The 18893-nt window shown below is 42.6% G+C and overlaps 1 protein-coding gene across 2 annotated transcripts in view; it reads right to left on the bottom strand.

Annotated features, from left to right (window-relative positions):
- Window positions 1-18893, bottom strand: part of MINDY3 (MINDY lysine 48 deubiquitinase 3) — a 394770-nt gene that overhangs the window by 232279 nt on the left and 143598 nt on the right. For both annotated transcript variants that reach the window (XM_033931199.1, XM_033931200.1), the window contains one exon: window positions 8239-8318. In XM_033931199.1, the coding sequence (XP_033787090.1) occupies window positions 8239-8318 (80 nt within the window). The remainder of the gene's footprint in view (window positions 1-8238; window positions 8319-18893) is intronic.

The following is an 18893-nucleotide window of genomic DNA, read 5'->3' as shown; positions in this document are numbered from 1 at the left end:
ATTTTAAGCTTATTTCATCACTAGTATTTAAGCCCATTACATTAACTGGTGCTAGAATAGATGTGTCTGTCTGTCTTTGTTTCTGTCTGTCTCTCTCTCTCTCTCCTTGGCCACTGTCTGTCTGTCTGTCTGTCTCTCTCCTTGGCTGCATTCTGTCTGTCTTTGTTTCTTTCTGTCTCTCTCTCTCTCCTTGGACAATGTCTGTCTATCTTTCTTTCTATCTGTCATTCTTTCTCTCTGTGTCTCTCCCTGGCCCCCTGTCTGTCTGTCTTTATTCTTCTCTCTCTCCTTGGCCACTGTCTGTCTTTTTTTCTGTCTCTCTCTCTCTGTGGCCGCTGGCTGGCTGTCTCTCTGGCCCCTTGTTTGTCATTATTTCTGTGTCTCTCCCTGGCCCCCTGTCTGTCTTTCTTTTTTTTTTTTCTCTCTCTCTCTCTCTCCTTGGCCGCTACATGTCTGTCTTTTTTTCTTTGTCTCTCTCTTTAGCCGCTGTCTGTCTCTTTGGCCCCCTGTCTATTTGTCATTCTTTCTGTCTGTGTCTCTCACTGTCTCCCTCCCTGACCCCCTGCCTGCCAGTCTCTCTCTTGCACCATGCCTGCCTGTCTCTCCGTGGCCCCCTTCTGTCTCCCCCCAGAGCAAACCAAGATTGGTGCCTGCCCCCAGCACACCCCTACCCCCAAAGCAGCCCCCTTTCCCTCTCCCCCTCCACTTCCCTGTGCAGCAATAGCAGCCGAATGCCTCGCAGCACTCGCACCGTCGGCCTCGTCCAGGCTGAAGAACACCCTCCTGCCATTGCTCTCAGCGTTGAACTCTCCTAACGCTCACACCGTCGCTGAAACCGCTGCACGCACCGCAAATGGAACTCGACCACGGAGGCACAAATCACAGTGGCAGGGATCACGCGTTTCAACCGCGCATGCGTGGGTAAGGGTTTTATATATTAGATAGGCACCTATGTGCTTTATAAAACAGGCTCCTAGATCCAGCACTAGCGCTCAAATGCCAATGTGGAAGCATTTAAAATACATGAAGCCATTTAGGTGCCAAAATCATATTAAACAAATGACTACCACCAAGCAGAGAAAAAGGATAGGCTCTCCACAAATTCAATTTCACAACAGTTTCAGACATTAAAGAGTGCATATTCACAGCATATAAGATAGTCAAGTTAACTAATATAATAACCCCAAATATTTAAGAGAGCGAGAAACACACTGAAAGGGGAAGGAGTCCTTCCATAAGTCTTAGACCTCAGGCAGTAAAGGAAGCACCTGGGACTTGGCAGGGTTTAACAAAAAAATAGACAGTGCCCCATACTCCTGGAAAGCTGAAAGTAAGGAAGATAAAGACCCCACCGGGTCTGTCAATAAGCCAGCACTTTGATATGAAACGATGGAAGACACACCTCAGCAATGTCAGGATGTCTTGCAAGAACACGCAACAAGGGTTCCAACCAGAGAAGAAACAATAAAGAACCCCCCCCCCCCTGACGTTTGCCCCTAGTAACAGAAGTAACAAAAAAATAACTCAGTACACACCCCATTAACAACCACACTCGCTCAGGGATTTGAATACAATGCAGAGATAGCCTGATAGAATGGACCTTGGATTTCCATGTGGGCTAAAATGGCAAATAAAAAGTGCCAACGTTTGGGATGCTTTTGAAGCTTTCATCAGAGAAATAATAGATTATACTGCAAAAGCTAAAAAACAACAAAACAGATATTTGCAAGAATTAGAACTGAAGAGAGCTGAATATGAAAGTCAATATCAAGCAGATACTGGCAATTGGAAGAGTTGAAAAAATACATTTTTCAATACAATACAATTTTGAGTAAAAGGGCAGAGCTGATTGTCTTCATGAATTCCGCTACATATTACTTGGATCAAAATAAAGTTGGCAGTCTACTAGCTAATTACCTTAAGGGTAAGAAAGGAAAATCCTATATTTCGGCTATACAAGACTCCAATAATGTGTTAATGACCAGTGATGAAGATATCCTGAACTGTTTCCATACTTACTAAAGAGTTATTTACTTCTTCTGTTACAACTGATAATTACGATTTCCTTAAGGATATAGATCACCATTTAATAACGGAGCAGGATAACACCTCACTCTGTGAAGATATTAATGATGAAGATGTGTTCAATGTGCTGAAAATCATGGCCAAAAATAAAACACCGGGTCCTGATGGTTTGACTGTAGAATTTTATGTCATTCAAATCCTTTTTATTACTAAAACTTAAGGCTGTGTTTCAACACTTCATAAGTTCTCGAGAGTGAAAGGTACATTTACTGAAGCAACAATTATTGTATCGCCCAAAGGAGATAAAGATCCAACGCTGGTTCAGAACTATAGGCCTCTTTCAATGATATATGTCGATGCAAAAATTTATGCAAAAATACTTACTTGAAGATTACAAAAAAATACTGCCAAAAATGATTTTCATTGATCAAAATGGTTTTTTTAAATGGTAGGACTTCTATGGATAATTCAAGGCTTTTTCTTGAAGTAATAAAAGCTGCTGAGAATAAAACTGAAGATTACATTGCATTGGCCTTGGATGCTGAAAAGGCCTTTGATAGGATTGAATGGCCTTTTCTATTTCAAGTCTTACAGTGGTTTAAATTTTTACAACTGGTTACAAATATGATCAAGTCCAGGAGAATCACCGCCAGCCGGGTCACCAAAAGATTAGATAAAAGTTTGATGTCAACATTAAGCAAAGATATACGGCGGTAAGATGTGACTAACTCTGTAGGAAGCCCAGGTTTAAGCAATAAACTAATCTGAGCAACATTCTCATGCTGAGGGAAGGCACCAGCCTCCATGACTGCCTCATATTGCCAAAAGTGGACCAACAATGGTGGACTACAAAATCTTATAAAACTCACTAGAAAAGCCATCTGGACCCAGAGCAGAGTGCAATTTCAATTTTGTGATGACATTTTGAAGGTCCTTTCCTATAAATGGCATACTGAGCTCAGATACTACATCTACAGGTAATTTAAGGAGACCACTGCGTTTTAAGTAAGAAACAACATCTGCATCAGCTGAAGGATCCCCCCCCTCAGAGTACAAATTCAAGAAAAATTGTACAAACAAATTTGCTATTTCCTCAGGCTGATTAGTCAGATTCCCTGCAGAGGTAGGTATAGTATGAGAAACCACTCCCCCCGGACCGAACTATTCGAGCCAACAAACGACCCATTTTATTACCAAACTTATGGAATCAGCCCCTCCTATTCAAAAGCTTCCCAATAGTGCGTTCATGAATAAAGGAATCTAAAGAAACTTGCATTACATGTAGCACTTCCCTATTAGCCTGCATAGGATGTTGACTATAGCGCTGCTTAGAACCCAGAGCTGGGATTCCAACTGCAGAATACCAGAGGCAAGATGTTTATTTCAAACACTAATATATGCTATTATATCACCTCGTAGTACCACTTTCGCTGTGACCCAAAATAGCAAGGCCTGCTCCTTATGACCCCCATTAAAAGCAATAAATTGTTCCCACTTTTGATGTAAATAGGTCTGAAAATCCTGGTTCTTAAACAGATAATCAGGAAAATGCCAGCCCCGGGACATCTGATAGAACTGTGGAGGGTCAACATACATCCAAACCGTACAATGATCCGAAATCTCTCCAGGGCCAATGGTAACCTCAGCAACCAAGGAAAATGCAGTCGCTCAAAGGAACATATATTCTAACCTTGAATAAGATCTGTGGGCCCTGGAGAGATGTGTATAATCATGCTCAGATGGATGCAAAACCCTCCAAGCATCCACCAAATCCAAAAAGGACACAAAGGTAGGCAATATATCAGTGGGGAAACCCCCAATCAGAGAAGATCCCGTAGACCTATCTAAAGAGGAATCCATCACAGCATTCATGTCACCTACTATAAGCAAGCCCAGAGATACATAGGGAGAACAGACAAGATGATGAAGAAAAAAACAGCATAATTCTGGTTAGGGGCATAAACAACTAAATATAATTTCCCGCCCAAACAGCTGAAGACATAGCAACAGATATCTCCCTTTGGTGTCCTTTCATAACACCTCTGCCTTACACTGTGCAGCCTTACAAATGAGTACTGCGATGCCTCCCCTCCCCTCCTGCTCCCTGAAGAAGAATAGAATACATATTCAAACTCAGTCCTGCTTTAACTTAAGGTGTTCTTCATCATTCAATCGGGTCTCTTGCAGACATGCTACAGCTGCCCGATGTCTCCAAAGCGCCTGTTAAATTTTACTTCACTTAAATGGAGAATACATACCACCCACATTCCAGGTGAGAATCCGGTTTAAGCACTCAGGAGACAGCCAGGGCAGCACACCAGTCAGATACCAACAAGAGGTCAGTGGAAGTGCCCAGCCCTCACCCCCACCACAAGAACAACAGAGAAATTCCTTACATGCATTCCAAAAACTCCACTCACTTGCACCCCAGTCAAACCCACTCGCAAACCGGTGCACTCATAAACCGAGGTACCACTGTATTTATATTTGGGGGGGTTTCAAAGAGGTCAAGGCAGATGACTTTAAAATATGTAATGTCACCTCAGTAACAACTATAGGAAAACGGAAGAATTTAATGCAAAATATAGACAGCAGAAATAAATTCTCAAAACAGACACATTTTGATCACTAAATTGAAAATAAAATCATTTTTCCTACCTTTGTTGGCTGGTGATTTCATGAGTCTCTGGTTGCACTTCCTTCTGATTCTGCATCCAATATTTTATTCTTTCTGCTTCTTGTACGCTTTCTCTCCTCCAGACCTCATTCCCTTCTCCAACTAATATCTCTCTCTCTTTCCCTCCATGTATCCAACTTTTCTTCCTCTCTCTTCCATCCCCATTGGCAACATATCTCCCTCTCTCTCTCACTGTCCTGCTCTCATTCCCTTCCTTGCTGCAAAGGGAGTGGGGAAAGAGAGAGAGAGAAATCCAGGGTGCATCTCTCCCATTCCCTTTAATACCACATCCAACATTTCTCCCTCTCTCATCCCTCAGATCATGTGCAGCATTTTATACCACTACCCACCAGCCCCATGCCTATTTCTCCTTCTCTCACCCCTCTCCAGCACAATGCCATAGCTCTCCCTCCATCACTATGTCCAACAATTCTCCCCCTTGCATCCCCTTCAATCTGTCCCTCTGTTCCATCTCCACCACCATATCCAACATTTCTTCCTCTCTCCCCTTTCTACCTCTTTGTTTACTCCTGACAGAATTCCGTGCATCTCTCCATCACTTCATTCTGCTCCTCGATCCAACATCTCCCTCCTTCTCCCCTTCTATCTCCTGTATATCTCTCTCTCCCTCTCATATATCCCCCCATGTCCAAAAACTTTCTCTCTTCCTTGTGCCCTATGTCAAATCTTTCTATCCCCTCCATGCACCATCTCTTCCATCCTCTCCTCCATTATTTGCAATTTAATCTTCTCCCCTCTACTCCTCCACCTTTCTTTCTTCCCACCCTCCCTCTCCCTGTGCCACCAGATTTTCTTTCTCTTACCTCTTCCCTCCCCCTGTGCTATTAGATATTGTTCCTCTCCTCTCCTGTACTTCTTCGGGTAACAGTATCGGCAGTGACTCTCACACGCTGCCTGCTGCTAACCCGGCAGGCAGCATGTGAGAATTTCTGCCGATACCATTATGAGATTCAAAGCAGATTTGTCCACCACCACCACCTCCGATTCGATGCCGATTCAGCCCCCCTCCCCCCCCCCGATTCAATGCTGATTCTCCCCATCCCCCTGACTGCGACCTAAACAGCAGTGGTAAACAGGCTGCTTGGCAGCCTGCCTACTAAGATTTCCCTCTGCCATGCCATCAGTGATGTCATCAGTGACACGGCAGAGGGAAGGCGGAGGAAATGAATCAATTCAAATTGATTCACCAAAGTGAACTGGTGAATCAATCGAATGATTTGGGCAGGACTACCGTGTACCCCTAAGGAGTTGAGAAACACTGTTGTAAAAGATATCTAATATAGGCATAATCTACGCTGCCCTGTATGTCACTCCCTGGGGAGCCATGGCTCACAGTTTGGGAACCGCTGCATTAGATTCTAAGGATTTCACTATCCTTTCCTTCAGCAACATTTCTATTATTTTTCTGATAACTGAAGTGAGGCTTACCAGCCTGTAGTTTCCCGCTTCATCTCTGCAACCACTTTTGTGAAGAGGGACCACATACATGGAACCTCTCCCTTCTATAAAGAATTATTGAACAAATCTTTAAGAGGACTCGCCAGAACCTCTCGGAGCTCATTCAATATCCTGGGATGGATCTCATCCGGTCCCATAGCTTTGTCCACCTTCAGTTTTTCAAGTTGTTCATAAACACTTTCTTCAGTGAACGGTGCGATATCTACTCCATTCTCAGGTATAACTTTGCTAACCAATCATGGTCCTTTTCCATTTTTTCTTCTGTGAATACCGAACAGTAGTACTTATTTAACACATTTGCTTTGTCCTCATCACTCTCCACATAGCGGTTCATACCTTCTTTCAGTATCATAATTCAATTTTTTGTCTTTCTCCTTTCACTAATATGCCTGAAAAAATTTTTGTCTCCCTTTTTTATATTTATAGCCATTTTCTCTTCCACTTGCGCTTTCGCCAGACATATCTCTCTGTTGACTTCTTTCAGTTCATCCAATATTCCTTTCTGTACTCCTCTTCTTTAGTTTTTTTTTATATTTCACGAACGCCAATTCTTTTGCCTTTATTTTTTCTGCCACTAGTTTGGAGAACCATATTGGTTTCCTTTTTCTCTTATTTTTATTTATTTACTTCACATAAAGATCAGTAGTTCTTTTTCTTGCACCTTTCAACTTGGACCACTGTTTTTCTACTTCTCTTATGTCTTCCCATCCAATCAACATATTCTTCACATACTCTCCCATGTTACTAAAGTCCATAGGTTTGAAATCCAGGACTGAGTTTTATGCAGCTATCCTCCACTTTGGCTACTATATCGAACCAAACCGTATGTGATTGCTACTTCCCAGGTGGGCCCCCACTCGGACATTAGAGACATTTTCTCTATTTGTGAGCACCAGATCCAGTATTGCTTTTTCCCTCGTGGGTTCCATAACCATTTGTCTGAGCAGAGCCCCTTGAAAGGCATCCATGATCTTCTTATTTCAATTCCACAGATGGAACTTCCCAGTCCACATTTGGCAGGTTGAAATCACTCAGCAACCTACCCTTTCTTTCCCAACTTTTGTATATACGTAATCAGATCTTTGTCAATTTGCTGCGATTAAGTCAGAGGTCTGTAAACACCCAAGTAGATAGAAATTCCATCTTCTCTTTTCAAAACAATCCATATCGCTTCTTCCTTTCCCCAGGCCCCATGCATTTCAATTACTTGGATATCTGTCTTTACATAGAGAGCTAAACCTCCATCTTTTTGACCATCCTAAAAAGATTATAGCCCGGTAGGTTGGCATTCCATCCATTGGAATCACTGAACCATGTCTCTGTGATAACAACAATATCTAAATCTGCCTCTAACATCAGGGCTTGCAGATCCTGATTTTTGTTGCTTAGACTGTTTTTGTTTGTGGTCATTGCTTTCCAGCCACTATTCCTCAACAATCTCATTTTTTGTATAGTTCTTAATTTCAGCTCATTTCCTGTTGCATCGCTAGGAAGCGAGTTGCTAATATTGTTGTTTTCATTGCTATCTTTATTATCATCAAATCTTGTCTTTTGCTGGAGGTGGCCACCGCAAGTAACCTCCATATATACACCACCCTCACCTTCTAGTTTAAATTGTCTGAATTTCTCAGCTAGGATTCATTTTCCTGCCATGGTAAGGTGCAGGCCATCATTACAATACAGTCTCTTGTTTTTCCATGTATTGCCTCATCCTCCTATGTACCTAACCCTTCTTGATGACACCAGGCTTTGAGCCACCTATTGAAGTTCTCAGTATTTTGCACTCTTTCTTCTCCATTCCCATAGAGAAAGCATATGCTCACAGTGTATACACATACATTTATACCTTATTGGGCATGCAACTTTGCACTGGGTTTTCCACAGAATGGTATTGAAAATTACCCCTTTTATGTGTATTTTACCCTAATATTCTAAATTTCTTTCATGATATGAGAAGTTAATTCATAAAAGCAGATGTTATCTTTCAGCAAAATAGCCATATAAAATGTAATGAAACATCAACAGGCAAGAGTAGAAGAAGGAAAAATCCAACTTACTCATTCCAGAACACACTCTATCCCCATCCCACACATTGGAAACTGCATGGCCAGTCAACAAGAGGTTAATTAAACTTTGGCTAAAAGAAGAAATAAGGGGTAAGAGAAAACAAAATCAAAGTTAATCAAATGACATACGAATGGAAGATTAGGCTTCAGATATTGGGGGAGATGGAAAGTATATACACTGTAATGTAATATCAACATGCTACTGAGAGATGATGTATAATCTAGAGCAGGGGTGCCCACACTTTTTTGGCTTGCAAGATACTTTTAAAATGAGCAAATCAAAATGATCTACCACAATAAAATAAAATAAAAAACCCACAAAGCACACTGTAAGAAGAGAAAATGTTAATTATCTTTTATATGCAATGTCACCTCAGTAACAACTATACAAAATAGACAAATATACCCCCTCCTCTTTTACTAAACCACGATAGTGTTTTTTAGCACAGGGAGCTGCGCTGAATGCCCCATGCTGCCCCTGACGCTCATAGGTTCCCTACGCTAAAAACCGCTATCGCAGTTTAGTAAAAGAGGGCCATAGTGCAAAATATAGACAGCACAAATAAATTCGGACACATGTTGATTACTAAATTTAAAATAAAACTGACACATTTTGATCACTAAATTTAAAATAAAATCATTTTTCCTACCTTTGAGGTCTGGTGATTTCATGAGTCTCTGGTTGCACTTCCTTCTTCTGACTGTAAATCCAATATTTCTTTCTTTCTGCTTCCTGCATGCTTCCTCTCCTCCAGACCTCATTCCATTCCCCATCCAACATCTCTCTCTGCCCTTCCACGAGTCCAACTTTTTCTTCCTCTCTTTCTGCCTCCTCTTTTTCTCTCTCTCTCTCTCCCTGACCTTCCTTTTCTTTCTGTCTTTCTTTCTCTCTCCCTGCCCCACCTCTCCTTCCTTTCTGTCTTTCTTTTTCTCTCCCTGCCCCGCCCCACCCAAACAAAGCCTCCACCGCCAATTTCTCCCTGCTTCCCCAATGCCAGGCCCGGGGGGGGGGGGTGAAGGCTGTGGGCCCAGTATGTGCCTGGCCTATCGTCAGGGAAGCAGGGAGAACAAAACACAAAGGCACCGAACTTCTAAAACTGAAACAACTAGCTAGACGACTAGAAAGAACTTGGAAAAAAACAGGAGAACTAACAGACCGAAACAAATGGAGAGCTAACATAAAAATCTACAAACAAATGATAAAAGACAAACGTAAAGCATTCTACTCAATTAAAATCAACTCATCTTGTAATGGTTCACAAGGAATCAATACAAAAGAGCTATTCAACCTGATCACAAATTTATTTGACACCGCTCACTACACTACACCACACCCACACACAACTCTAAGTTACCCTCTGCAAATGACTTAGCACTACACTTCGATTCGAAAATTAAAAACCTTAGAATTCATTGTTCAACAAACGACCCTAGTGATCATCCGATACCTATCACCCAAGGAAATGATACACCGGCAGACATGATCTGGAGCTCCTTTCAAGATTTAGAGTGGAACAAATACTCTAAATCCTATTGCGTTCTGGACTCATGCCCCCCAGAAATCATGAAAGCGGCACCTTTAGTATTTAAACTATCGTTGATGCAATATTTGGCTCATAACCTAAAAACTGGGAAGTTCCTCTCTAATAATAGTCACATAATAATAACCCCAATTCTAAAAAATTGAAAAGAATCTTCAGCTATAATATCTAACTACAGACCAGTAGCATCCATTCCGTTTATTGTAAAAATTATGGAGGGATTGGTACACACCCAACTGATGGATTATCTGGATCAGTTCTCTCTCCTACATGAAACTCAATCCGGTTTTAGACCATTATTCAGTACTGAGACAGTAATTGCAACTATTTTAGACAATCTGCGCCTACTGTTTAGTAAGGGCCTTAATGCCCTGGTTATGCAATTCGATATGAGTTCTGCCTTTGATCTAGTAGACCACGGGAAACTGCTGCAATGCATTGTATTTATTCTTTTCCCTCCTTTCCTACTGTTCCATGTGTTTGTTACCCCAGTTCGTTTTTTAATTTTTTAAGTAATTATTTTTATTTACGATGTATTTGTGATTTTAAGAAATCCAATTTTATTTCTTTGTAAAACGCTTTGTATCCTGAAAAGCGTTTAATCAAATAATTTAATAAACTTGAAACTTGGTATCAGGGACGAGGTGCTGAATTGGTTCCGTGGCTTCCTTACGTCCCGCACGTTTTAATTATGAACTTTCAAATACTTGGAGCAATCCATCCGGTGTGCCACAAGGGTCTCCTTTATCTCCATTGCTCTTTAACGTCTACATGTCCTCACTAGGCACGCAGCTAACCCAGTTAGGGATAAAACTATTTAGTTATGCAGATGATTTTACGATCATCATCCCATTCGTTAATTCTATCTCTGAAACTATTCCTAAAGCTTCAGAAGCCATAAACGTGATGGAGCACTGGATGACAACCTTTAGGCTCAAACTTAATTCAGAAAAGACAACTTTCTTCGTTGCTTCGCCACATCCGCTTGACACCAAATCACCACTATGTATCAATAATCCCTATCCAACCTACCATAAAGATACTAGGTGTAACTTTGGATCAGTGCCTAACCATGAGAGACTAGGTGGACTCCTTGATCAGAAAGGGATTTTTCACTCTCTGGAAACTCAGATCCATTAAAGCTTATTTCGATACAGCGGCATTCAGAACCCTAGTCCAATCCCTCGTACTGAGTCTACTTGACTACTGTAACATCGCCTATTTAGCAATTTCCCAAAAGAACATGCAGCGTTTACAACTGATGCAAAATGCTGCGGTCAAACTGATCTTTGGGCTGAGGAAGTTTGACCACGTGACACCCTACTACCGGCAGCTGCATTGGCTGCCAATGGAGGCGCGCGTAAAGTTTAAATTTGCCTGCTTCTGCTTCAAAGCACTACAAGGACTTGCCCCTAAATATATAACTGACCTTTTCGTCTTCTCAGCCAACAGACACAAGAGAAGCTCACATTCCAACTTCGTTTCACCCCAGTGAGAGGTTGTAAACTGAAAAAACACCATGAACATCTTCTCTCGCACCAAGCAGCATCATGGGGTAAAGACCTAGAACAATTGCTTTCACCCACTACTTATGAGGAATTTAGGAAACGTCTGAAAATACACCTGTTCCTAAAGTATCTAGACTAGAGAGTTGCGCGGGGACAGAAATCCCACCCGTCCCCGCCAAAGTCCCACCCGTCCCCACCCGTCCCCGTGAGGAATCCCTCCGTCCCCACCCGTCCCCGCGAGGAATCCCCTACGTCCCCTACGTCCCCGCGAGGAATCCCCTACGTCCCCGCCCGTCCCCGCGAGGAATCCCCTACGTCCCCGCCCGTCCCTATAAACTACAGAAATAGTTATTTCATTTAATTATGCTACTGAATTAAAGGCTCTGGTAGAAACCCATTTAAAAATAAGCAAAAAGACTTTATTAATTTGGAAATATTAATTGGGAAGAATACATACTTTGTAAACGGGTTTCTACCAGAGCCTCTAATGTTTATAAATTTTTATCAACACAACTAATATACTACTTTATCCTTAAGCAAAAAAATAAAAAAAAAAAAAAGAATTTTTTTCCTACCTTTATTGCCTGGTTTCTGCTTTCTTCATGTTCTCATTCAATTCCTTCCATCCACTGCCTCTCTTCTCTCTGTGTCTTCCATTTGCTCTGTTACTGTGCCTCTCCCTTTCTCCCCCCTCCCAAATTGGTCTGGCACCCATCTTTTTCCCTCCGCTCCCCCCATAGTCTGGCACCTCTGCCTTCTTCCCTGCCAGCGTCTTCTTCCCATTCCCTCTTCCCCATTTCCTTTCAGTGTCCTTCTCCCCCACCATCTTCCCCATGTCCTTTCAGGCTGCATCCTTCTCCCCCCTCTGCCTTCCCCATGTCCTTTCAGCGTCCTTCTCCCCCCTCTGTCTTCCCCATGTCCTTTCAGCGGCCTTCTCCCCCCTCTGTCTTCCCCATGTCCTTTCAGCGGCCTTCTCCACCCCTGTTTTCCCCATGTCCTTTCAGTGGCATTCTCCACCCCTTTGCTTTCCCCAGTGCTTTCAAGGTCCTTCCCCCCCCTCCTCCCGTTTACCCCATGTCCTTTCAGCGTTCTTTTCCACCCCTTTGTCTTCCCCAGTGCTTTCAGCGGCATTCTCCCCCCTTAAGCGTCTTTTCTTCTCCACTCCACCTTTCCTCCCTCCCTGCCACCACCTTTGTGGTGCTTTTGCACCGGACCGACAACAGAACAGGCCCGGTCGGACAAATCTCCCTGTCCTGTAGCCGCGAATCTAAATTACCTTCTTACAGCAGCTGGAGTAGTGAAGCTGCTGTAAGAGGTAATTTAGATTCGCGGCTACAGGGCAGGGAGATTTGTCGGCCGGGCCTGTTGTCGGTCGATCGGGGGACCTGACCGGCTGTGCACATTCTCCGGGGCGGACCGCCCCCTCCCCCCTCTTTCGTACGCCATTGCCTTCTCCCTACCTGCCCTGCCGCACACAGCCGACCGGAAGTCTTCCTGATGTCAGCGCTGACATCTGAGGAAGGGAGGGCTTTGCTTAAGCCCTCCCTCCGACGTCAGTGCTGACATCGGGAAGATTTCCGTTCGGCTGTGTGCTGCGACAGGGCAGGTAAGGAGAAGGAGACTACCCTCGCAGCTCGAGTGCACTGCGATCCAACCCCGCAGGAACCCCGCGACCCTCGGAGGCGTCCCCACGGGATCCCCGTGACCCTAGGGGGCGTCCCCACGGGATCCCCGCGACCCTAGGGGGCGTCCCCATGGGATCCCCGTGACCCAAAGGGGGAACCCGTGGGATCCCCGCGGGTCCCGCGGGATTCCCGTCATCCCCATTCCCGTGCAGCTCTCTAATCTAGACAACTTATCCTCTCTTCTCTCTCCCCTCTATAGCGATTAACTTGTTCTATTGTTAACTCTCTCCTCAAAAATGGATTTCCTGTCCTATTAATCCTCTTTCTTCCTCCCCTCTTAAAGTCAATCAATTTGTACCTTTGCTTAATCTTTTGTAAACCGCATAAAACTTCACGGTATTGCGGTATATAAGCTGTTATTATTATTATTATTTCATTTAATTATGCTACTGAATTAAGACTCTGGTAAAGACCCATTTACAAATAAGCAGAGACACTTTATTAATTTGGAAATATTAATTGGGAAGCAAAGAGTTCACTTTAAGATTCTTTCAACTATACATCAGATTTTGTATCATGTTTCTCCAGTTGTTTTACAGGGTTTTTTTTTAAACTTTATCGGCCTAGAAAGTGTTTGAGATCAGAAAATAGTATGAAACTGAGTTTAGATGACAAGAAGTCAATCTCTCATGTTAGGATTGGTGCAGCAATGCTGTCTATGGCAGGTGCCAAGCTTTGGAATGCGTTGCCTGGAATTTTTTGCTATAGTGTGCTGGGAGGATGAATTTTAAGAAAATACTAAAAACTCAATTGTTTGTTAGCGCATTCCTGTGTTAGTTCTTTTCTTTTTTTATGAGAGCTGTTTGCAATTGTGTCTGTATGTGGTGTTTAACCTGTTATGATTGTAATCTTTGTAAACCATTAATATACGGTATATAATTTTTTTAAATGCATAAATAAACGGGTCTCTGCCAGAGCCTCTAATGTACATATAAAATATAAATTCTCCAGCTAATGAGGACCCCCAAGCTATGTCAGCTAAGTATTTCCTCTGCAGGTGGCCAGGGATCCTTTTTGCCAAGTTTGGCAGGCAGCAGTAGCGTCCCTGAGTCACAGATGCTGGCACCTAAGTGGCTCAGGGATGCTGCCAGTAACTGCTGCGCTTGGTGGAAGGGAGTTTTGGCCATCTTTAGAGAAAGTCCTCAGCTGGTGGTGCTTGGGGATGCCTACCAGCCACAATAAAGATCAGCAAGTACTTCAGCACTAGAGAAATAAAACCAGAAAAGCATTTCCTTTTCTTTTGAACACAATACAAACACATTTGCTATCCCAAAGCCAACAAATTTCAGTCAATAAATTCCTTTTTTACCTTTATTGTCTGGAGATTTATTTTTCCATCAAGTTGGTCCCAGTTTCTTTTTTTTTCTGCTTTCCCGTCTTTTGAAAATTCTTCTGTTGCTGTCCATTGGTTCCTCCTACGATGGTCTAGCATTTTTCCCTCTGTCTTCCCTTCCTCCATTCTGTCCTGTATCAATCTCCCTCTTTTTCCCCTCCCCACTCCTGAACAGCATTTCTTCCTCTCTCCTCCACCCCCATGTGTAACATCTCTTCCTCTCTCTCTCACTGTCCAACATCTCTTATTGTCTCATTCCCTCCCTTGTTGTAAAGGGAGCTGGGAAAGAGAGAGAGAGAGGGATCCAAGATGCATCTCTGCCATCCCCTCTACTGCCACATCCAACATTTTTCCCTCTCTCATCCTCTGGACCATGTGTAGCATTTTTTTGTCTCTGCCCACCAGCCCCATGACCAACAATTCTCCTTCTATCACCCCTCTCCAGCACCATGATACATCCCTCTCCCTCCATTCCCTCTCCCACTATGTCCAACATTCCTTCCTCTTACATCCCTTTCAATCTGTCCCACAGTTCCATCTCCACCACCATAACATTCTTCCCCATGCATCTGTACCTCACTCCTCTCCCTCCATATGCTGAGTCCCGCCTAAATTCTATTTCCGCAAAGCCAGGACTCGGCAGAGAGCAGAACTTACAGGGCTGTACATAATGCTTTCTTCTTAGACATATATCAAAAGGTTGTTCTTGGAAAGGCTTTTATGATTATAATATATATATTCTTAAAGAAATAAAATTTAGGCGGGAGTCAGGACCTGGCAGAGAGGAAGGCCTGAGTGTGACTGAACGCTGCTGCCAGCCCTCGAGGAGTTCACGGAGCACTGTACCATGCCAACACCCTCCACCCACACCTGTTGGTACGCCACTGGAACTGCAAATTTTTTATTTTTTTTTAAGTTGGTTCCTGCTAAAGCAGTTAATCATGCAGGATAGTCTGGCTCCAGAGCACACTGTATGCTGTCCAGTCTCTCGCGCGCTCCTCTGCTGCATAGCCGCAGTGAGTAGTAGTGGGCTTGAGTCACAAGATCCTTGCGGAGAGGTTTCACGTGTTGCCAAGGCTCACGCCTGGAAGAGCTCTCAACCAGTCTAATTGCCATACATCCACCAATCTAAGAGAAAGACCTGGAGCTTGATGGCCAATCAGGAGAACTTCTACAAGGAAGTATGGCAATCAGCAACTGGTTGCTTGAGGGATTGAACTTAGAGGGAACATTAGGTAGGCCTTGTGGGAACCCCAGACCAGTGTCCATCCCTGTGGGAGTCCAGTGGATCTGGGAGGGATCCCCACAGATCTGGGGAGAAATCCCTGCAAGGTTTCCACAGGATTCCCATGATCCCTGTTCCCGTGCAGACCTCTAGTATAATCTTAACTGCAGCAGACATAGAAGGAGTTTCTGTTCCAGAAAGATGAGCCCAATTTGGGATGCAGGAAAAGAATTCCAGTATGAGATGTTAATGCAAAAGTGAACAAGAGAAGAGAACAAGAGAACAGAGACCTACTCTGTTATCAGAGATTGTTCATTCAAATACAGCATTAAAAAAGTAGATATCCCAAAATATACTACAACTTAAGGAAAAATAAAGGACTTTAGACTTTTTAGAACATATAGAATATGTTAATACTCACATAGAGGAACTTTATGGAAAATAGCAATAAAGCAGGCAAACTTCTAGTATGGCAATGAGCTCTAGATGGATGAAAAAACTTGAAGGAGTTAAAGGAGTACAGATACTGATGAAGATAATTACAGAATTTAAAGAATTTTATGTAAATCTCTTCACAGTTGAAGAGGCCAAAACAGTGGTAGACAGAGCGATATTTAAATGAAGTAAAATTGCACAGGCTGCAAGAGTAAGACAAGCAATAGCTGGCAAGATCTATTCCAATAATTAAGATGGTAGAAACTATTTATAGCTTGTCAAATAGGAAGGATGGTTTCCCAGCAGCATTTCATAAGGGAATCATGTTCCAGGACATACTACTACTACTAATCATTTGTATAGCGCTAAAAGGCATACACAGCACTGTACATTTAATATTTAACATATGTTCTCCGCTCAGAAGAGCTTATAATCTAATTTGGACAGACAGACAGACAGGACATCTCAGGGTTGGGGCATTTCTGATAGAAGGAATGATACAATGGGTAAAGGTATCTAAGAGTGAGTGAGAGTTAAGAGTTGAAAGCAGCTTCAATGAATTGGACTTTTAGCTTGGATTTGACTACCGCTAGAGACGGTGCATGACGTATTGACTCTGGCAGCCTAATCCAAGCACATGGCGTGGTAAGAAAGAAGGGTCAAATTCTGGAGTTGGTGGTAGAGGAAAAGGGTACAGATAAGAGGGGCTTACCTGATCAGTGGAGTTCATAGGGGTGGGGGAGGAGCATGAGGGGAGAGGAGTGAGGATAGATATTCAGGGGCTACAATTTAATATTAAGGGGCTATAGTTTAATAATAAGATGGATATAGATAGGACTTATTCAAAAGCAAAGGTTAAGTAAATAAAAATAAGGGTAAAAGAAGGTTGCTTTGGTTCTCAAAAGTAGTAGCTGAGAAGGTAAAGAATAAGATGTTAGCTTTCATAAACTACAAAATATCGCAGAAAGAGGAAGACAGGCAAAAATATCTGGAAAAGTTAGAAGAGGCTAGTCATATAGTCAGGAAAGCAAAGATGCAAATGGAAGAAAAAATAGCTGACACAGTAAAACGGGGACACAAGACTTTTTTTTTTTTTTTAGATATATTAGTGATTGGAAGAAGTGCAAAAGTGAAACTCAAAGGTGAAGGGAAGGAATATGCAGAAACTGATAAAGAAAGCAGTGTCCGGGGGGGCAGGCCAAGATGGCGGCATCGACCAGACGCTGAGATCGGGCTCTCTCTGCTTTTGAATTTTAACGCTAAAAAAAATGCCCCACAAGAGGAAAGGGAGCATTAAGGCGCCTGCTTCCTCGACACCGATGCTCTCAGTTCGTCAGCAGACGATTAAGCAGTTGTTGCCTGGTATCTGCATTAAACCAGGCGAGATAACTCTGGTAGTGGGAGAGAGCAAAGAAGGCTTTAGCCCACACAGGAATGAGATCTCACTTTCGCCTCCGTTCACCGAACCACCTCCCTGTCCGGCTGACTCTGCTGCTTTGGCAGTGGGAACGGAAAGTGCTGCCTTAGTTGCACTTGCCCAGAGCAGATGAGCTTCTGCTGACGGTGACCAATATTGGGGAGCTTATCCCTTTCAGTGAAGTGACTTTAGCAGCAATTTGAGGACTGTTCCAGAAGATGGACTCTGAGGTTTTGAAGACATCTGCAGAGGTAAAAACACTGGCTAGTAAGATGGATGATTTAACCAAGGCCCTGGAACATTCAAATATTGAGGCAAAAAAAATCTTCACGGAAGTAAAAACAGAGGTGAAATCCCTCTTGGACTTTAAAAATGCTTCAATTAAAGACTCAGCAATACTACACCATAAACTTGATAATATAGAAAACTTTAATCAAAGGCTGAATATTAGGATTTTGAATTTCCCTGAAGTACCCGGGATATCAGCCTATGATATGCTTAAGAAATATTTAGTGGAAATCTTAAAGTACTCCTTGGATAATATTCCTCCTTTAAATAAAGTTTATAACTTTCCTTTTTCACCAAAAAAATTGGGATACAATGGGGGCTGGAGAACAAACTCCACAATTGGACCTAAATAATATTTCAGCCATCCTAGAGGAATCTATTAGAGATTCGACACCGAGAATGACACTTTTGGCCTTTTTTATTTTCCAACAGGACATTGATTCCTTTATGAAACTTTACTTCCGTGTCTCTAGAGAACTGTTCTATGGAAAAAAGATATGGGTATTCCTAAATGTAACTAAGGTTACCCAGGAAAGGAGGAAACTTTTCCTAGCAATGCGACAGGATACTAGGAGGTCCTTTTATCAAGCTGCGGTAGGGGTTTAACGTGCATTGAGCAGGCGTTAGTTTTTTAGAGAGCTGCGAGGGTCGACGCATGATGAAATGTCCGATGTGCTAACCCCGCTAGCGCGGCTTGATAAAAGGACCCCTAGGGCTTTGGGGGCGTCCTTTTTGCTCACATACCCATGTAAATGCATTCTTAAATATGCTCAAGTTAAATATGTCTTCTTTCAATCAGAGCAGTTAAGATCTTTTCTAGAGCTGAAGAAAATTGCTGCTGCTGTATAGGTGATAAATTGAATTTAGAATGCAGATTTTGTTATGTTATAGCCTTTTATAGTACATTTTTTCAGCATGACTGACTAACTTCTTATTTACCTGCTTAACCCCCCCTTAATAATTTTCTTTTGTGGTCTAAGGAAGCATGTCTGTATTTCCTTCTTTATTTTTGGTAAAATGTGATGTTGAACATTTATTCCTGCTGTATTATCCTAAGCAAGATGTACTTTCTTGTAAAGTTATAAAATTGAATAAATATATAAAGTAAAAAAAAAAAAGAAAGTAAAGGCCGAATTGCTTCACAAATATTTCTGTTCTGTGTTCACGGCTGAAGAACCGCGAGCGGGATCACAGAAGACAAATGTGAATAGGGA

The sequence above is a fragment of the Geotrypetes seraphini genome, chromosome 2, assembly GCF_902459505.1.
Source record: "Geotrypetes seraphini chromosome 2, aGeoSer1.1, whole genome shotgun sequence".
NCBI lineage: Eukaryota > Metazoa > Chordata > Amphibia > Gymnophiona > Dermophiidae > Geotrypetes > Geotrypetes seraphini.
The sequence above is the reverse complement of the archived record's forward strand: the minus strand, read 5'-3'. Positions and strand labels throughout refer to the sequence as shown.